The sequence below is a fragment of the Somniosus microcephalus genome, chromosome 24 (genome assembly GCF_052327205.1).
Source record: "Somniosus microcephalus isolate GS21.2 chromosome 24, FLI_Smic_1.0, whole genome shotgun sequence".
Classification (NCBI taxonomy): Eukaryota; Metazoa; Chordata; class Chondrichthyes; order Squaliformes; family Somniosidae; genus Somniosus; species Somniosus microcephalus.
In genome coordinates this window covers 25,991,419-26,013,340 of record NC_141010.1, presented here as the reverse complement: position 1 = coordinate 26,013,340, position 21,922 = coordinate 25,991,419, and the positions used below count along the sequence as shown (strand labels likewise).

The 21,922-nt window shown below is 40.9% G+C and overlaps 1 protein-coding gene across 2 annotated transcripts; it reads right to left on the bottom strand.

Moving 5' to 3' along the window:
• Window positions 1-1,257: 1,257 nt before the first annotated feature.
• Window positions 1,258-21,378, bottom strand: LOC147101139 (uncharacterized). 2 transcript variants are annotated; one of them, XM_085966341.1, is made up of 2 exons: window positions 20,925-21,378; window positions 1,258-5,524 (listed from the first exon to the last, which is right to left on the bottom strand). In XM_085966341.1, exon 2 carries the CDS (start codon window positions 5,114-5,116, stop codon window positions 4,043-4,045), a length of 1,074 nt encoding a protein of 357 aa, XP_085822467.1. In that variant the 5' UTR covers window positions 5,117-5,524; window positions 20,925-21,378; the 3' UTR covers window positions 1,258-4,042. The 2 variants fall into 2 exon arrangements, with proteins under 2 accessions (XP_085822467.1, XP_085822466.1); XM_085966340.1 differs by lacking the exon at window positions 20,925-21,378 and adding an exon at window positions 7,486-10,945.
• Between the last annotated feature and the right edge of the window lie 544 nt (window positions 21,379-21,922).

Below are 21,922 nucleotides of genomic sequence, written 5' to 3'. Positions count from 1 at the left end.
AATATATTGAATGTTTGTGAAAATAAATGCCATATTTTCAGCCTATAATAAAATCATGTCACCCTCATGTGATCAGCAGCTCAGAATTAGCACACCACAGATCAGTTGAACTTATTGCACATCTTCTGTGTAGTACCTTATGATCAAGGATTTCACAAGAAGATAAATTAAGGGGGAGAACAGTTCCCAAGGCTCTTGTGCACCTCTTTGTGACCAATCCAAGTAAATTAGTGGAGGGCTAGGTGTATTATTACAAAATATTCTACCTAGCAGTGCAGTTGAGGCTTGATATAATTACATAGAATGATATAGAATTGCATAGAAATTACAACATGGAAACAGACCATATGGGAGATGGTGGCTGAAGACCAAGATAAAAGGAGTTTGAGTTTCATGCTTGGTTTTCTCTTTGCTCAGGTGCAGTACTGAGGACCACTCAGCGTCCATTACTCTCAAATCCCTCTCTCTGGTTCTCTTCAGTTTACTAACTTCATGTCGTATGCCATTAGGACGCCAATAAAAACTGTCTACAAGTCAAAAAGGGTGCCTATTCAGACAGGTGCCCAAAGCAGTACATTGTCAATGTACTTTAAAAAATCTTGCACCAGACCTATGGAATTGGAACAAGAAAATACCTTCAGCCTTCAGAAAATAACAGTTTGTTAATAGAATAAATTTGTTTTTGAATGTTAAGAAACAATTATTTAAATGTGTTCCTTCTTACCCATCCTTTGAAATAAATTATTCAAAGGCTAGAACTAGAAGTAATTTAATAATTTAACTGGGATTACTCGGTTCAATCAGGTCTCTCTTTTAAATTAAGACTCACTTCTTTTCAATTATCACTTCTCCCTTTATGGTCTCTGTGTAGCCTACAGCGGTGACGGCTTGTCTAAAAATCTTTTTAGGCTTTCACCAATGCTGCTTTAAACTGGCCAGAAAGTGATGCATAACAGTAGCCTGGGAGTGAGTCTCCCCATCAGTTTCATGTCTAATAAATAGAAGCCACATTGAAAACAGAAATGTTCAAATGTACAATTTTCTTCCTTGTTCCCAAAGGAATTTTCATGATCAGCCAGCATTCCATCCAGCAGTCCCCGTGAGAGTTGTATAATGTACCAACATCTGTCTTAATAATGATACATAATCCTGGGACCTTTTTCATTGGGAGGCCAGAGTTCACATATTCTCTATTGGGTCACCTTTATTTTATTCATTTTGAATGTCCTTCTCAAAACTGAATCACTCAAAACTGTATCAGCTCAACACATGATTTTTTAATGATAGCAAAATACTGCGGATGCTGGAAATCCAAAATAACAGAAAATGCTGGAAAAACTCAGCAGGCCAGCATCCGTGGAGAGAGAAATAGAGTTAATGTTTCAGGTCGATGACCTTTCGTCAGAACTGGAAAAAAGCAAGAAATGAAAAACAGGTTTAGGGGCTGGGAAAAGGGGGAGGGGATGAAAGAACAAAAGGGAAGGTCAGTGATAGGATAGAAAGCAGGAGAAGGCGGAGCAAAATCACTTGATAGGAATGGTTCAATATAGTTCTTAGTCAGTCAGAATCATCAATAAATCGATTGTGTATTATCCCTTTAATCAAAAAGGCAGCCAGTCTTCATTATATGCAGAGTGTCTTTTGTGCTACAGTCTGTGACATTAGGTAAGCCCCATTTAATTCATGACCTGCAATAGCCATTATCTAAAGGTGAAACAAGGATCAAATATGAAGATTATATATATTTTTTAGAACCGTTACAAAAGCTGTGGGAAGATTTCCTGAGCACAGTGTCTAGTAACATCATAAACATGGCAGGAGGCTTTCCTCTGTTTACCATTTGTTTTTTGTTTACATGCATAATTCTGTTTGTACGTTCATACATATATTTTATAAAGCTAATGTAAGTGTAAATTCATACATATGTTTTATGAAGCAGTTATACACATAGGTGTACATTCACATGTATTTTGTGAATACAATGTATGATTAAGGAGGCATTTACATAAATATTTAATACAGTCATTGTATATTTAGGTGTACAATCACAGACATTTCATGAGTGCTCATTCCCCTGCATCTTGGATTGCATGGTGGAATACATCAACACATCAAGCTGCTTGGCCTGGGAGCAATGCAAGGATGAGGGGTGGAGACAACTTGTTTGGCCCTGGGTTCTGGGATTAGTCAGGGTGAAATGGTGGCGAGGGGTCTTTAATACCGGTGATAATGTTGGTTGGGGTTGAATAATTGTATTCCTGCTGCATATTTGCTTGTGTGTGGTAGTAATTTTCAGTCAATCAAATAATAAATTGTGATATAACAACAGGAAGTGCTGGAAACACGCAGCAGGTCAGGTGAGTGTTTCCAGCACTTTGTTGTTATTTCAGATTTCCAGCAGCCGCAGTATTTTGCTATAATGAATTGTGATTGTGGCTTTGTGCACTGTAAGCGTGGAGAGTCTTTTGCAGGGACACCAGCATCTTATTTGCTCTAGAAATCCGAGTAATATCTACACGTAGGCTAGGGTCTGTTGAGCATTAATTATTTTTGAGCTCGTTCATTGTAAATGTGTTGGTAATTTCTTTAAGTGTGAAATCAGAAATATAAAATCAAAATGTTAATTGGAAACATACTGAAAAGAAATATTAAAGAAAATAAACTAAGATTAAACAATGTGAAGCCATTATCGATACTTAAGCAGAAAATATTTTAATTAATCGTGTTGATTATCACGCTCCTTTGATCTAAAGCTAAAACGAGTGCTTTTCCATATGAAAATAAAGAGTGAATAGTCTAGAATTTGCAACACACAAGTTGTTTCTGAGCATTGATTTCAGTCGTTTTATTTTCTTTATATAAAACTCAATCGTTAGCCTTCACTTGTAAATAATGTCCATCAAAAAGACTAGCTTTGAGTTTAAAAAATCTCCTATATTAGGAGGAAAGTTTAAGTACTAATTAATAATACACCAATTGATATATTTAAAAAATGGTCACTGACTAGATCAGTTATGCAAACCTGTTTCAGTTTTGCATTGAAGCATGTACTGCAGTTTCAGGTGAAGTAATTGAAGTGACGGGGCGTTCAGTGTTAGCAATTGGTGGGTCACAGCTCAAGGGAGCAGTCTTGTATCACTAACTTCACACCTGCTGTAAATGTAACGGTGAAACCTCCTTAAAACCCAGTGGAAACTTGCTAAACTTTATAATATTCCCATGTTAGCAGTGAGCTGGCTGATTGCGAACAGTAGAATGTATCGGCATGTGGATACCGTTGAACAAAGCTCTGCGTAGACTTCTCGGCACAGATCCAAAGAGCTGAATTTTCCCTGCTTAGCGAGCTAGACATGTAACTCGAGACTATTGAGCCCCCACGTTGACTAAGCAGTTACTCGTGCCATGATAATGTTACATTGTATATGTATTCCACCGAATCGGTTTTCGCTATTTTAGTTGTCGCTTCTCCTTCAAGTCCCCTGCACTACCCACGATAATGGCTCCAAGATCTCCTCTACCAGTGCCCAGTCTGCTTGGACACGGCCAACGGCAGCAGAGGGTTCAAGTGCCAGATTTCATTCCCTCTTTTTCCACGGTCCTTGCTAATTGTAAGAAAGCAACGGGAAGAAAATGGGTTAAAAATATACAGAAAAATTAACGTTTACCCAATAAATAAACCGTAACAGCTGGGGCGGTGGGGGAAGGATGCAATTTTGTTAACACAAAATAATCCCTTCATCCCAGGAAAGTCTGTCCCTGTGAAGGTAAAATAACACTGGTCCCGCTCTCATCAAATGATTCATTATTAATCCCGGCAGTTTAGGAGATAAAAGGGCCGCGTGAACAGTTGCTAGGAAAAGAGGGCTATGTTTGTTTCTCAGAACGTGGGAATTGCAATACACTATGAGCATTTTATTGGAAGATTATGTTTTATGATACGATATCCTACATTGAGCCAACGCTGCAACTATTTGGCAGGAAATCTCCACAATGGAAACAGACTTCTTTGAGCCAAACGATTACAGTACTTCCAAAAAAAAGATCACTTCCCCTGGGAGTCGAAGGGCCCATCGCTGTCATTCCAGCTCTTGCTCCTGGCTTTCTTGCGGTTTCTCTCGGCCATGACGATGGCAGCGATGACAGTGACCAACACTGTGCCAGTTATCACCAGGACGGTGGCAGTCTCGGCGATGCACAGCCGAGAGTCCACGGCCACCAGAGGGTAGCCGCTGAGCTGTCCAGGGGCTGAACAAGTGATGTTGTCATAATCATCCACATGCAGGTGGCGAACACTGACGATCTTGCCAAAGACTCTCTGAAGATCGCAGTCACATATCCAGGGGTTGTCCGCAAGCTGCAGATGAGTGCCTTGGGTCTGGATGTTCAAAAACGTCTTGAACTTGATGTGATTTAAATAGTTTCCATTGAGACACAGCAGGCTCAAACTACGCAAGGGGGCAAAGGCTTCTCCCTGGATGGCAGTAATGTTATTATTTTCCAAGTGTAGAGCTTCCAGACTTTGAAGCATGACAAAGAATCCAGTTTCAATGATACTCAATCTGTTGTTTTTCAGGAACAGATGACGTAGTTTGAACAAGCCTTTGAAAACCCCCGTTTCCAGGGATGTGATTCTGTTCCCGCTTAAGTCCAGTTTTTCCAAGTTCTCCAGATGCTGCATGCTGTTCCAGTGTATGTATTCAATGTGATTATTGGACAGTCTCAGCTCTATCAAGTGCTGCAGGCTATCCGAGAGATCCCCTGGTAGGTCTTTGATTTGGTTTTGGTTTAGATCCAGTTTTTCCAAAAAACACAAAGATTCAAAAGCTCCCGAGTGGATGTGTCGGATTCGATTGCGAGCCAGCAGGACTATCCGCGTGGACCACAGCCCCCTAAAAGAACCGGTGGGGATGTCACTCAGGTTGTTGTATCTGAAATCCAGCATCCAGGTACCGTGCGGGACATTCCTGGGAATGGAAGTCAGAGAGCGCCTTTTACAGTCCACGAAATGGGCGGAATCGTAACAGGAGCAACGGTAGGGGCACATCTTGAACCCTTCGGTCGGCAGGACACTTACCAAGACCCCGAGGCAACTGACAACAACCGGATGCATGGTCATCTTCAATTTTCAGCAGATGGGTTGCTTTGGAAAAAATGGGGCTTTTAGCAGATTGAGAAACAAATTCCAAAAGTAGGCGGTTAATGAGTTTAGAAACTCTCCCGCATATAAATTAATGATAGTTTACATTCCATTCAAATGAGTCATCTTAACCGTGTCTTGCAAAATAGTTGAACTATTGAGATAGGTTAGAGTGCAGGGTTTGTGTGATTTCCATTTTTTGTCAGTTGTTGTCCAACTTATCCTTCTCAAATTATTGGCTTTTTCTTCTGTATCTTCGCTTGCCTGACACTCACTTCTGTCAAATTCACTCTTTGTCGCTGTTATTCCATCCCTTGCCGTTTGAGCTTTTTGACCGCTTCATCAAAAGGTTCCAAATCTACAACTATCTTCTTGTCCCATCAGTCACTGTAACGGTGAGTAAAACAACACATTACACAACAGAATGCCAAGCATTTCTTCCAGAGCCCATTCATTGATGGCGCAGAAAGCTGCCGCCAAATAAACAGCTGGTGTGCTAATCCTTTCCCACCACCTCTCATTCCCCACTTCAGCAAAATTAGGTTTTCCCAGCGATTATATGTAATAAAATTAAATGTGTATAATAGGAGTACAAAAACAGAGATAATATTTAAACTATACAAATCATTAGGCCCTACTGGACATTGTGTCTAGTTTGGGGCACCTTTTACTTTAGGAAGCACCATATGCAAGGACCAGGAAGAGATTCACCAGGGGTGAGAAGCAACCAAAGAAACGGAGGCTCTTTTCACTAGAACAAAGACAGTTTAAGAGATCCAATTGAGGTGTTCAAAATTATGAATGTTTTGACAAAGTAAATTGGGGAAAAAAACTTATTTCCACCGGTTAGTGAGTCGGTAACTAGGAGGGCAGAAATTTAAGATCATCACCAAAAGAACGAAGGAAATGGTTAGTAGATTTTTTGTGCGCAGAGGGCTATTAAGACATTGAGGGGAAGAAATTCATCTTGGGCAGTGGCACAAAACGGGCACTATTGGATTGGCCGACTGTTACAAGGAGTGCCTGATATTCAGTTTCATTAACTGCAATGGAACTGAATATCAGGCGTGTATAACGGGCGGCCGGTCCGATACCGCCCGCGACGAATTTCCAGCCCTAATGTCCCACCAGAAACAGCGGTGGAAGCAGAATCTATAATAGCATTTAAAAGAGAATTTGATCATATTTGAAAAAGTACAATTTAAAATGATTTTGGGGAAAGGGTAATGAATGGGTCCAAGTGGATAACCCTTTCACAGCATCGGCGCGGGTACAACGAGCCCAATGGCTTCCTGCACTCTAAAGCTCTCTGATTCAAGTCTGGCCGCTTTTGTGCATCTATCTTTCACCAGCTCATTAGCAAGGCACAATAGAAACGTATCATCCAAAATTAGCCCATTGCTGTCACTTAGAAGTTTGGGACTTTGATTGTTTTTGAATTTATGAACTTAAGCATGAATAAATTGATTCATGTAATTCTGTACCAGTACAGTGCTACAGATAGTTTGTGGATAAACCCCCAAATTCATTGCAAGACAGGTCAATTTCCAGAAACAAAATGGCACTGATAAGGCAAACCTCTGCCACGTGAATGTCTGACGTTCCCACATGCCATTTCCCGCTGCCAAAATTAAGAGTTAAAAGAGGACAGGTTAAAATCTTAATCTTTCATGAGGCATTTCTCTATCTGGCTCTCCAAACTCAACCGGTGCTCTGTAAATGACAATGCTTATAATTTTGCATTTACAAATATTTGAAAAAGCTCAAGGCACTCATAATTGTTTCTCGTCGTACCAGTGACTGTTGTGTAGGCAGACACCGAATTGTAAAAACTCCCCGGCATTTTGATCAGCATTGACATTTTTCTTTCATCCTTAGGGAGATGTCCAAAGTATCGACAGCATCCCATTTAATATATATTATCCTTCATGTAACATGCTGTTTCAGATCAGTCCTGACTAATAAGAAATGACTGCTTACTTTTCAATATTTTGATAACCAACCGGTCAATCCAACAAAGACACCAATACTTGAAACATACAGATCAATCATTATATATCTCCCCCTCCCCTTTCTCAGATTGTATTAAATATGCCTGTCTGCCTCTTATTTTTCAGTGCCCATACCTGAAATACAAACTAACCTGTTCTCTCCACAGATGATGACTGACCCAGTGTGTTTCCAGCATTTTTTGTATTTATTTCAGATTTACAGCATCTGCAGTATTTTGCTTTTTACTTGTCAATGCAACAACTGGTTAGATTAATAACACATGGATAACTAGAGCTGAAGGTCTCAATACAGATATCATATATAATCGGTATAAAATCAGTCTGGTTATCACTTACCCCACTCTGAAGGGTGAAAGCTGCTTCCGATCTGAAGGCTCTGGTTCAGTGCTGATGGCTTTATGGAGCTGAGATTGTCACATGTGAAATTCCTTCCAATGATTTTCTGCTTTCTCCTGACATACCCTTCTGATGTGACTACATAAGATGTTATAACTGGATACTTCTATCCTTACACTGACAGCTCAGATTGTATTAAGATTGCTCTCATCAATTGAGATTAATTATTTAAAGGCCAGGCACTGTACAGCTACCATTACACAACCTTAATAGTTTCAGTCACATTAAAAAATGCATTCGCTAAGGAGTAGTTATTTACCAGTACAGTTACAGGGAAGTTTTGAAAATAGATGGCTGAGTTTTCAGTCCTGTTCTTTTGGAACACACCTCTGGATGTGGATCCTGTAGGCAAACTGGTGCAGGAAAAGGTTCACACGTAAAACTTCTCAGCTGATGTTAATTTTCTTCCATGACTTTCCCTCAGTAGTTGGTACTGGAAATGTTATCTTCCCCTCTCCCCAATTGGAGTTCAAAACACAGTTGAGTGGAAAGTGAATTTAGGCAAGTTTGTTCTTAAAATGCTCTCCTGGTCAAGCAGTGAGTAATGTGTCTGTTTGTGACATGTTTTGTTATACTGATCAAGACACAGGGGAGTGGGGTTAAATTCTTTCATCACCAATTTCAGTGATAAAGTACAGGCAAGTATAACATGGTAAACCATCACTGTCTACTCACATCTACTTCTTTGCTAAAAAAATAATAGAGGATTTTTTTTTTTTACATTGGACTCCCATACCTTGGCAGGTCAGATACAGCATAATTAGATATAGGGTAAAGATTGCTCCATAATACCCAAGCCTTATCCACATTCCCACTTTTTTTAGTGCCAGATCATGAAAAGTTTTATTCTATCAATTTGTGCGAGCTTGGAATGAGATCAAGTCTATTTTTATAGAATCTTTGCAACTGACAAAGGGTAAATTTCACCTCTTACGTCTGTAGTTGATTCAACCCAGCTTCAGATGTGAAAGGATTTTTGATATTATGCCACCCAATCACCCAAGTAGTATTTTCCAGTACCACAGTAAAATAGTTGAAAAGCATTTAGCACAAGAAAGAACGAACTTGCATTTACACAGCACCTCAGCACATCTCAAAGCGCTTCACAGCCAATGAAGTACCTTTGAAGTGTAGCTGTTGTTGCAACAACAGCTAATCACAGCAGCCAATTTGCACACAGTGAGGTCCCACAAACAGCAATGAGATAAATAACCAAATAATCTGTTTGTGGTGTTATTTGAAGGATAAATGTTGGCCAAGACACCAGAGGAATCCCCCAGCTCATCTTCGAATAGTTTCATGGGATCTTTTACATCCACCCGAGAGGGCAGGTGAGGCCTCAGTTTAATGTCTGATCTGAAAGATGGCACCTCCGACAGTGTAGCACCCCCTCAGTGAAGTGTCAGTCTAGATTATGTGTTCGAGTCTTTGGAGTGGGGCTTGAATACACAACCTGCTAACTCAGAGCAGAGAATGCCATCACTGAAGCAAAGCTGACACTGAGTTTATTTGTATAATAATGGAATGTTGTTAAAATGAACTTAAAAGATGAAAATGGGTTTGGACCATTTTTTTTTTTTTTTTTTTTTTTTTTTGAGTGGCCTTCAGTCCATTTTGAGTCCCTTTAAGGACTGGTGATTAGACCACTCAATGCTGGTACATATGAGCGGAGCGTGTGCAACGCATGCTGTGCCTGCTTGTACTTCAGAAGTGCAAATCAGGGCCATAGGACCCCAATTTGAAATTAAAAGTGGCCTCCTTCCTGAAACCGCAGTCAAAGTTAAAATATAAGAGAGAGAAAGTGGGGATTGAGGTTAGGAGGCAGTGAGTGGACTTGCCCATAAGGTGGTTGCTGTGGCAAGTGGCAATAATTAGGAAATCATTGCAGTAGAGTAAAGCCCATCAGAAACTAAAGCCTATTTATGACTGATGAAATGTTGCTGCACAATTTTAAAAAAACTTACATTTACGCCTTTCATGACCACCGGACTTCCCAAAGCACTTTACAGCCAATGAAGTACTTTTAGAGTGTAGTCACTGTTGCAATGTGGGAAACGTGACAGCCAAGTTGTGCACAGCAAGCTCCCACCTCCCACAAACAGCAATGTGATATTGACTAGATAATCTGGTCTTATGTTGATTGAGGGATAAATATTGGCCAGGACACCAGTGATAACTCCCCTGCTCTTCTTCAAAATAGTGCCATAGGATCTTTTACGTCCACCGGAGAGAGCAGATGGGCCTCGGTTTAACGTCTCATCCGAAAGACAGCACCTCAGACAGTGCAGCACTCCCTCAGCACTGCACTGGCGTGTCAGTCTAACTTTATGTGCTCAGGTCCCTCCTGACTCAGAGGCAAGTGTGCTACCCACTGAGCCACAGCTGACACCTTAATAAACAGTACTATGATGTGAAATGTTGTGCGATTTCCCAGAGGGCGACATCTGAATCTTGCCATGCCATTAAGGGCAAGAGGAAAGACTAGATGCTGCTCTATGGAAATGGAAGGAGGGGGAAAAAATTCAAATGGTGCATCATGTAGACATGAGATTAGCTGCAGCATTGCTACTGGTTTGAGGACAGGTAACTTGGTCAACTTCTCATATGTGACACCTGGAAACCTAAAAGTGAAAGTAGTACAGTACATCTTAATTAGGGTGAAAAATTGAAAAGCATGAGCTAACTTCCAGATTAGTGGGACAATTGCAGAAATAATATTGAAGAGACAAAAGGAACACAATAGATTCCATTATTGTCACTTTCAAATATCATGTCAATATCTTAAGAGAAACATGTTCAATTGCAAATCAATAAATTAAAAAAGTAAACTCCTTTGTACATTGACAGTTACTGCACATTCGTGGAGATTATGACGACCCTGGCTGTGAGCCTACCAACACTTGCATCTGAGCAATGACAAGATCTCAAAATTGACAGTAAATGGAATATCTTGGGTAAAAGAGGCAGCAAGTACAACCTGTCAAATAAAAAAAGACATTATCAAGTTAGAGCCCACAGAGAAGAACCTGGACTAAGAAAGAACAAAGAAACTGGGAAGGGACAATAAATAAATGGCAATAAGTAGAGATCCGCTTATAAACAATTTACATTTTTGCGTATAGTTCGGCAAAATTCTTAACCTTGGTTCTCAGCCAATAACAAAAAGTAAATACAAAATTCCTTTCCTACTGATCTATCTTTATATTCAGCACAGCAAGAAACTAGACACCAAATGAACCTGGGCACAGCAGAAAATTTGAATCCATTTACCCTTCTGCATGATCACAAAGTTTCCCCAGGCAGCTATAAACAGATTGCTTTCCTACTTCCATCAGATTGAAACATAATCTGGATATATCCCTGCTAATACCAACTAATGCGGTCATCCTCCAGGTCTCAATATTGAACAATTAAAGATTTGTGTAGTGCATGGTGAGTCGAGACTATTTTCTCATTTGACATTTGAAATTAGACTCCGAATTCAAATTGTATCAATTGTAAAAAAATAACAGCAGTAAAGTCGTTGAATTTTCCCATCAAAAGATTCCAAGTATTCTAGATGAACCATTCCAACATAAACAAGGGTCGAAATTACTGATGTTACCATAAGAACATTTCACACCATCAAATTCCATTCTGTGATTTTAACAGAGGTGTTAACTCATTTAAAATATAAACAGGCAATGCTTCTTTTAAAATGTGTTAAATTCTAAAATGAACAATCCCCAATAGTAATTTTGCCACTGTATTGTGTATGGAACTTCCCTCTAAATTACTGCAAGTTCTACTTATTAGTTTACTGTATTTTTCAATATTTTATTGCTGATTATGACCTGATAAACAATGATTAAATGTTTAATGTTTCAACCATTGCAAATTTTAGCATCTATTTTCTGCCATGCCACAATTGGTTGTCCAGGTGTCAAAATGGATTGGACACCCAACTTGCTCTGTCATTTATGTCCAGCCCAATTACATAGGCCCAGGAATTGCAATTTTTTCCTGTTTTTGTCAAGTCTAACAGTGGAGCGGCACAAATTGTCCAGCATTTGTGGAGAATTGGAACTCCTCTTCTCTACAAATTGCTGGATTTTTTGCAAACGAATAATTGTGGGTGGCATTATTTTTCCAGCAATTTCTGACCCATAACGTTATGCAAAGTAAATTAGGTCAGCATGCACCTGGGTGTTTACAGTCTGCACGCTAGTATGAGCTTTGTCAATGGCCCAATGAAGCAGAGAAGCACACAACACCAGCCCCACCACCCTCTCTCTTTTCTTCCCCCCCCCCCCCTTTAATCAGGCTCCAAGATGGTGGAGCCCAATAGTCTGTTCAAATATATAGTTCAATTAAAAACAACAATTTTTTGCCCATGCTAGTGAGGGATATCAGTGCTACAAAATTTAATGTTTCCAATTTTAAATCCCATTTTAGCAAGACATTTATAAATATTAATAAATATATCCACCATGGATCCAGAATATATCACTATAGCAGTTTGTTTTTCACTGGCAGTTCAGCAAAGCGGTTTTGATTCATCATCTTTTACTTCCTATTGCCTATCTAATTTTTAATCCAACTAATTTCATTTAGTTCCACAATTTAAGATTCATGTAGAGAATTTTATCAAAAACTTTGATAATCCAAGTATATTATATACATTTGAAAGTACTCATCAACGGGTTTAGTTATCAAATAATTCCAGCATGTTAATATAGAATATAGACCTATTGTTTTTAAATCCATGTTTTGAGCATGACTAATGAACACTTTTTTGAAGATTGTAAAGTCCCCAGGATGTCTAATGGAGTGTCTGATTATTTCCTAAACCGGTCTTCTCAGATTGGGGTTACACTCTACCCAACAGGTAACCCAGATAACCTCGATAACCTCCTAGTGCACACTCAGAAAAAACAACTTCACAGCAACTGTGTAGCCACAGCCTTAATTAAGTAGATAACTAGATTTAATCAGTTCTTGGGTAGAGGTTGTGGGGTTTTGTGAAGCAAAGAAGCCACCAGATTGAAAATAAGCTGCTGAGTAGGTTATGTTTAGGAGATGTCACCACACTTCAGATAGGCCAAGAATTTCAGAATGTTCCAACACTTTCAAAAACTGTGAACATCTTTGCATTCTTGAAGTCTGTCACTAACTCTATATCATCGTATACATCTGCAAACAGGAATAAAGACCTTTAATGTTCGTGAGAACAATAATAGATTGAGGGATTTTCAATCATGAGGAAACTTGGAGAGAATTGTCCATTATTTATGTTACTTCGTGTTGTCTAAGTATCTTTTAGTATCTATTTCATTCACTCAGCATACATGATCCATCAAAAACTATGCAACATTAATTTAAAGGATCCATTATTCATGGCCTTGAGAGACAACCGAGTAATGACAACCGAGTAATGACAACCGAGTAATGACATCTTTGTTTATTACAAACTGTTGAATATTTCTCTCAGAATAGGCTAATTAGTCAGAAACATAAGGAACAAATTAGATCAACAAATGTTTTGTGTGAAGTTAGTCCGATTATGCGGACGTAAATCACTGAGGGAACAGCATACTTCAACTTTCTGACAGCAAAGGAGACCATTAATAAAATCCAGTGAGCAAATTTGAAATCTACCCCGACATTTTATTGCCCTCTACAGCTGAATGATAAAATGAGTTGAATGAATAGTGAGGGGAACATGGCTAACATACAACCCATCAACGCACGAGTCTTTATAGAGAAGGGGGAGCAGCATACATTTCACAAAAATTAAGGTATAATGTTCAGGAATTAAAACTTTTAAATGTTATTTGTGGAAAATGTTGTTAATAATTTGAGAATTAACTTTTAAGCTGTGGGCAGATTTGCAATTTTGAATCAATTATACAATGTAAAATAGAACAGTTACTATGATTGCATTTTCAAAAAAAAAAAAACTAGTGTCAACTGTGGCTCAGTAGTTAGCACTCCCGCCTCGGAGTCAGAAGGTTGTGGGTTCAAGTCCCATTCTAGGGACTTGAACACAAAAATCTAGGCTGAGGGAGTGCTGCACTGTCAGAGGTGCCGTCTTCCGGATGAGACGTTAAACCGAGGCCCCGTCTGCTCTCTCAGGTGGATGTAAAAGATCCCATGGCACTATTTCGAAGAAGGGCAGGCGAGTTATCCCTGGTGTCCTAGTCAATGTTTATCCCTCAATTAACATAACAAGAACAAATTATCTGGTCATTATCACATTGCTGTTTGTGGGAGCTTGCTGTGCGCAACTTGGTTGCCACGTTTCCCACATTACAACAGTGACTACACTCCAAAAGTACTTCATTGACTGTAAAAGCACTTTGGTTTATACAGAGTAGGTTGCGAATACAGAAAGTATTTTGACTTATAAATTAAAAAAAAAAAATGTCTACTAGATCGCCAGGGAAGGTCACTGAAGCAGCTAGTGTTATTGGATTAATTGGCAATTAGATACATGTCTAGAAGGTGAGTAGGCAGAGCTGATCCAAGAAAAAAATGACTTATTGGATTCGATAGTTTTTTCCTGCTTCTAAAAATTCTTATTGTTACGTATTCTGCATTTACAATTTTAAAGAAAACTTTTTGTATTTTGATTGCAAGAAAGGATATTTGTGAATAACTATTGGATCTTCCATGTGGTTGCTCATAATGAGTCGAGGGATACACTGTTATTACATAGGCATGCCAGGCCCCAACAGCAACTCCACACCTCCGCCCGTTCTCAGCAGAGTTGCAGATGAGTGAGGTGGGTGCTATTAATGAAAAGCACTCATTCCCGAGAAATACACCACCAGCAATAGAAGATCTGTTGGTCTGGGAAAATGTAAACAAAGACAGTGCTTCTGGTTCTCTGCAGGAGTGTACAGGCGTGCTGCACTGCTCCCTTCCTCTCGAGTTAAGAATTGCTGAACCTACGTGTATAGGAGAACATTATCTACACTCGATTACTGTTGATAAGTACTGTGGGAGTTTGGGGCTAAAGTTTTATCCAGCACAGAAATGTAATGAGGACTATAACTCATTTTTTTTTTGGTGGAGCATGTAGATATTTAACTAATCAAAAAAATGTGACCCTACTGACAAACTAAACCATGGTAATTTATTTTATAATTTATTGTTCAAAATTACCCCAAAACTCATGAAATTTTACACCACAAAACCCACATATCTAGAAGTTATCTGATATGTCACCAGAGAACACAGATCAATTCAAAGTGTTTTCAGAAAGCAAAACCATATTTTGTATGATCAAGACACTATATAGACGCTGCCTCCGCAAGATCCTGCACATCTATTGGCAGGATAGGCACACCAACGTCAGTGTTCTCGCTCAGGCCAACATTCCCAGCATCAAAGTTTTGACCAAGCTCGATCAGCTCCGATGGACGGGTCACATTGTCCGCATGCCCAATACGAGACTCCCAAAGCAAGCGCTCTACTTGGAGCTCCGGCACGGCAAGAGAGCCCCAGGTGGGCAGAGGAAACGCTTCAAGGACACCCTCAAAACCTCCTTGAAAAAGTGCAACATCCCCACTGACACCTGGGAATCCCTGGCCCAAAAGTGGAGGAGAAGCATCCGGGAAGGCGCCGAACACTTAGAGTCTCTTCGCCAAAGAGTGGAAGCCAAGTGCAAGCAGCGCATGTCAACCCAAGCACCCCACCCACCCGCCCCTTCAACCACCATCTGCCCCACCTATGACAGAGACTGTAGGTCCCGCATTGGATTCATCAGTCACCTTAGAACTCATTTTTAATGTGGAAGCAAGTCATCCTCGGTTCCGAGGGACTGCCTAAGAAGAAGATGGTATAGAGGATACCAGATACTTCTCAGTAAATGTAAGAAGGTAATCCACTGGGACATGTAACTCCCTCAATATGTTGCAAAAGTAATGCAGTATTCACAAAGGATCAAAGAAACATCCATTGTGGGATAATAAATAGCCACTACTATTGGCACACATTCAAATCACATGTTTCCGACGATCTTATAAATTGAGATGAAGCTTAAACTATTTATAAATGTCAAAAAAGTACGAGACTGGACCACAGCCCCAAACACACTGCCAGCTATTTGCCTTCCTGTGTAATGCACTGAATGATTTATTTAGGGCCCATTTATTTTGTTTTCTTACTGTAATGTGTGTACACAGAGCTCAGTTACATGAGAGGTCAATAGACACAGGTAAATGAGTAATAAAGGGTTATTTAGGAGCATTATGCAATTGGCACTGTGGTATTGAAGTTTCTTTCCCAACAGTGGATTAGGGCTAAATCAACTATTCATTATTAAAATATAATTCTGATGTGATATAGTAACACGTTTTGAAATTGCTAGAAAAGCATGCTCGAAAAAGTTTGCCAAGTTTCATTACTCTGGTTATCTTAAGAATACAAAATGCCTTCTATTAAACTATACCATTCACTGCTTTATCACCTCTCCAATATTTTTGCTTTACCCCTCCTTTCCTGAAGGCAACAAATCATGATGGGGTAAAGGTCCATGGGAAGTATCATCCTCTGCTGCCTTCTGAGTTGGCAATTTTCATGTGTGAATCAGTTCTGCAAGTGCCAGCAGGATATTCCACCGTAGGACCCATTTTACCCGAGCCTGCCTGACATCATCAACCACTACATGGACACACTTCCAGCAAGAGTTTCTGGGTAGCAGTCAGGAACAAGAACCATGGCCAAATTTAGCCAGACTAAGATCAGCAAACTTAGCACAGGCGAGAAATCAGACCTTGGACCTTCTGCTTTAGAGTCACATCTGCAGAGTTCCTTTAATTGCTCAGCTGGTTAAAGAAGTGAGCAACTGGGCCATGCAGATCAGAAAGGTCCCATATTTGATCCCCAATCTGTGCTGAATGAACTGAGTGCCAGCAAGAAGGGGTCACAGTCTAAAGATAAGGGGTAAGCCATTTAGGACAGAGATGAGGAGGAATTTCTTCACCCAGAGTGGTGAACCTGTGGAATTCTCTACAACAGAAGGCAGTTGAGGCTAATTCATTAAATATATTCAAGGAGTTAAGGGATCAAGGGATATGGGGAGAAGGCAGGGACAGGGTACTAAGTTTGGATGATCAGCCATGATCGCATTGAATGGCGGAGCAGGCTCGAGGGGCCGAATGGCCTACTCCTGCTCCTATCTTCTATGTTTCTATGTTAAGAATGCTACAATTGGCCTCGCCACCCCTGGAGCAGAAAAAAACCCAATATTTGTCAGGACTCCCATTCCTGATGGCCTGTTGGAAAGGGTCTGTATGTGGATGTTGCGTGAAGACAGGATCAGGTTCAATTGTCTAATCCTTCATGGTCAACTTCCCTTCCATTGCTGTTGTCCAGTTTCATAAATGAATAGCAATTTTGACAAAAATACCATAGTGTAGAACTGTACCCCAGTAAAAAAAGGCAATGCCTTTTAGAAAGGAAGGAGAGAAAATATTGGAAGAGAAAAGGTAAATTTCACAGTAAATTAACTAATTTAATCAAGTGAGCCAAGGTGGTGTTGTCCTCATCACAGCGAACAGGATAGTCCCAGATTAGAGCGGAGATCACCGATCTTAGCAGAGTTGCTGCAGTAGGGCTAGGGATGGGGAAGCAACATTCCCCACTTTGAATGGCTATTTAATGTTTCGCACTGGAGGAGTGCGTGTGTGGACACCAGATGAGGACATGGTCAGGCTCAGCTGTGATCGCTCTCAAATAGCCCTTTGATATCCACCATCCAAGTTTGCACCTGAACAATGGCCACTGCAACCATCAGTATTGTCCAGTACGAGTCATCATTTCAGAGTTGTCATTGACAGCAAAGTAAGTGGAAAATAAAGCTTACATTTTTTGCACTGAGCTAATATGGAACTGTCATTTCTATTCCACCAAAACATTTTTCGTAAGTGGTGTAATGAACAATTATTTTGCTGAGGACTTACTTTTCAGTATGTGCTCTTTCAATGACTAGATAAATACAAGAGAAATGTAGAAAGATCCAAATTTGAATGGTGCTCTATGACCTTCAGATTACTAGCCAATGGCCCTCTGCTGGAAAGGCTACATGTGTGACTAGGGGGCAATAACAGAATCAAGCTCATTGGCAATGTTCCTACCATGGAATAACCTGCCAACACTTACTGCACAGACTCACACAAGAAGAATGGCCATTTAGCCAATTTGCCAAATAGTTGCTGGTAGTGCAGAGATCTAGGGGCGTAAAATTCAGTTACGCCTCATTTGGGGGCAGTAACCGAATTAAGGCCGGACATTTAGTGCCCAGCGCGGAAGTACTGCCCTGGTCGCTAAATTTGGCTCATCACCCTGCAATCTTGGGCGCTCCACTTCCTGGTGGGACGGTAACCGAGGCGATGTCAGGGCGCAATTGGCAGCACTTGGTGGAGCGCCGCCGCGTTTCAATGCCCCTCCCCTTCAGTTAATGGGGAGGGCCACTGTGCACTCTGTAGGGCCTCCGATGGTCCACACTAGGCCACCAGGGCGACATGGTGCCACAGTCCAGCACCATGACGCGGTGCCGGGCTGCGTGATGGCAGCCAGGACCACACCACGGAGGGCCAACCTGGAGGTCAGCCAAAAAAAGATGGCGGCGTGGGTTGCGGCCCACCTCCCCTTTAAATACCGCCCCGCGAGCGGAGGTCAGCCCAGTTCGCGACCCACAAGGCTGGCGCCGACACCACCCACGGCGGCCTCGCGGGGCGCAGCCAAATTTCTGCCACGGGCAGTAAGGGGCCACGGCGCACACCGATGAAGTCATCGCCGGTAGTGCAGCAGCCCGGGGCACGATTGGATAGCAGTTCAGCAGCGTCCCGCCGAATTTCTCAGGAGACGCTCCCCCCGGGCAATAAGCCCTTTGCGTCTGCCGTTAGCGCCCCCGAAGGCATGCACCCTAGGACCAGGTTGTAGGAGAAATGCCCTAAGAACTGCCTTAAATGTGTTCTCAAAGTAGAGTTGGTAGTCAGAATGAATGCTAGGAAAGGAAAGGCTAATGTTAATTAAAATCATGAAAACTTGTACAAAACAAAACATTCCTTATTAAGGATAGAAGACAAGCCAACAAGACCACAGGGCTAGTGATGGCTTGTTAAGGGGCACATAAATACATTCTGCGTGCGACCCCTTTGTTATCAATGACCTGAGAAGCTAGGGAGTAAAAAAAAACCAAGCAAGGTCATCAGGAGTACCAACATGGCCGTGTGAGGTAATTGACACTGGAAAGGCTGAACTTTTCAAACATGTCATTCAGATTGGTCAATAGAATTGAGGTTTTTTTTGGACATTAAGAATCTAAGATGGCATTTTTGACACCAAGGTCCTCAGTTTAGCTGTAGTTCTTTTAGCTGTTCTTATACAGTACCTTCTACTACAAAGCTTATACTAGACAATGAACTCATATTGTATGTAGAAGGATGTCTCTAAAATTGGAAAGCGTATCTCGACAAAAGGGTAACAGGAGTTAGGATTGTACGGCTACACCAGGCAGATATAAGTGTGTTAGTTAAAAGTGCAAGTTTCTGTGAGCTCAAGGGAGGTGAGATTTCAGCCAGCTCGTCCAGATGCAGCAACCAGTATGGAAGGTGAATTTACCCAGGAGTAAAGGATCCAGAAGGAATGGCTAGCACCTCCACAGACAGAGTCGGCAATCTCATGTAGAATTAGAATACCATAGATCACTTTAAAGGCGGGAGTGGGCCTTTGGCGTAGTGGTAGCATCCCCGCCGCTGGGCCAGAAGGCGTAGGGTTTCGAACCCCGCTCCAGACAGTCCCGGCAAGTGGAGTCGGAGCTCCGGCTCTAAATTCTGGGTTGACATCCCGCGGGATACTTGCGTCCGTGGGTGTGGGTGGCCCCCCCCCCTCGTATGGGTTGTGGGAGCCCGTAAAACCCTCCCGCCATAGGACTAACCACCCTAATGGCTGGTACGAAGATGGTTACGGTCACGGAAGGAGCGCTAATCGCGGCCAGAAATCCTTCCACCACTTCATACAGTTCCCCAAAGGGAACAGTATGAAGACACGTACGACGACTACCTTAAAGGCATTGTATTGGTTCAGTCACGATCACCAACAGTGCTACTTTACATAAAATTAAAACTTTAATCTGAATGCTGGAAATTACAAACATTTACCAAAATGAACACAAATTTATAAAAATGTAGACTATAATTTTCAATCCATTTCTAATATAAAATAACTTGCATATTAAATGATTACAGACAGGTGCAGCTTGGAGAACGTGTCTCACTAAAATAACCTGTGTAATATAGTTAATAAATGGACAAATATTTCCAGCCAGCCTTATAAAAGAGAAGCAGTTTTATCACAAAGCATCTCTACACAAGGAGCTGTTAAATCACCTCATGGCAAAGAGACTAGAAGTGAAGTTAATTTCAAGCCAAGCCATTGAATGCGATAAGGTCAAAGAGCACTGTGGAAACTGTAAGCTGAGAAGTTACTTGAAAGAAGAAACTCTCACTTCACACAAGTGCCCTGATGAGTGCTGGTTTATCGATGAGAGCCTATCACTCTCACTGGCCACATAGTTTTGACAAAAGCCCTCAAAACCATTGCCGTACACAACAGAATTAAAATATGAGCAATTACAAGACAGAGCTAAACCTCATTACTTCAAACACGTGGCTGTATATGATCCAAGTCTGAACTCCTCAGTTGACCAAACTGGACCTGTCGCATTACTAGGGAAGAAGTTAGTCCTAACTGGGCATCAATTAACATGTAAAAATTCTACATGTGTGTGCACTTCCCATCAACGTTTTCCATCGTAAATTCCTATATTCACACTTGTAATTACACTCTGCCCCATGGAGGGACTGTAGCACTACCATTGGTAGGAGAGTGTAATTACAGTGACAAATTTGCACAAGAAGTTTCCATTATAAATGTGGATGTGGGGGTTTATAAAGCAAATATGAAAATAAGGACAGAATTTGACTTTAAAATAGGGATTGTCTTATGTTTGTCTAATTATGCCCCAGTACCTGACCTGAAAACTACACTTGGTCCTGACTTCCCAGATGTATTGCCATGGGAGATCTATTTAATTTGTAATATTTCTTTATTGTAACAAGGTTCAATGATATTGTTGTTGATAAAAAAAATTCAGAAGCAAAAACAATTCACTTGTAACACCAACCTTCATAACCCACATTGTTGATGAATTAACAATTACAAATAATGATATCAGGCGGTTTAGGCAGTGATGATCATTATTTTATAACCAACAAACGCCATAAAATAATAGTGAAACTTACCAGAATGACTGGCTTAGAACAAACTGATATTTCAGGGTATAATTACTATTTTCTAAATATATTCATATGAATTTTGTGGTGACTTACCCATTCTATTTGAAGTTCATCTTTTCTCAGCGGTAGCACTCTTACCTCCGAGTCAGAAGATTGTAGATTCAAACTCCACTCCAGAACACAAACTAGAGACACATCTTGGTCACCCCATTGATACCCAAGGCCCACCTGATGCAATGTTAAGGTGGGCCAGTTAATGAGCAAGGAGCCCACTTGCCTAAATTACTTAACTATGCAAATCAAGGTCCTGCACTGATTATAAGACCCAGATTGCAATCTTCAGGCACAAATTGACAGACCGTGCATTGTGCATGCTCCACCCATTGGTGGTACCAGCCAAGCTAACCAGCGATCCTTAAATGGACCTTTGGAGGCTGCTCGTGGACTGTGCATGGCCACTCTGCTGACTTCACACCCGTTTCAGTTGGAAGTCAAGGATTTGCCCCCTAAAAGTCTAGGCCAACTTGTAGTAGAGGGAATGCTGCATTGTCAGAGGTACTATTTCTTCAATGTGACCTTAAACCAAGAACCCCCCCCACCCCCAACTGCCTGTTCTTGTGGATGTAAATGATCTGATGGCATTTTAAAGAGCACAAATTCTGCTGGCCAACATTCATTCCTCAATCAACACCACCAAAATAGGCTAATCTGCCATCCACCTCATTGGTGTTCGTAGGGCCTTAGAGTGTGCAGATTGGCTGCTATATTTGCAAGGACTACACTTCAAAAATAATTTATTGGCTGTTAAGTACTTTGCGAGATCCTCACAACATGAAAAGGCACTATATATCAATTCAACTCTTTCTTTGCATCAAATACTGCTAAACCAGTAGAGCAGGAAATGACCAAAACCCAACCGCTTGAGGCTACTTAACATTAGAGGCATGTATCCTGCAGGGTGACCAAGAAAGAAACTAGAGTCTCTTTGTTTGCCTATTTGACAAAATGTCCTGGGACGTGAAGTTGTTTTGTTGAGAGCACCCCTCATCAGCACCTGTATCTTTCACATTTATGGATGGCATTTGTTCCAG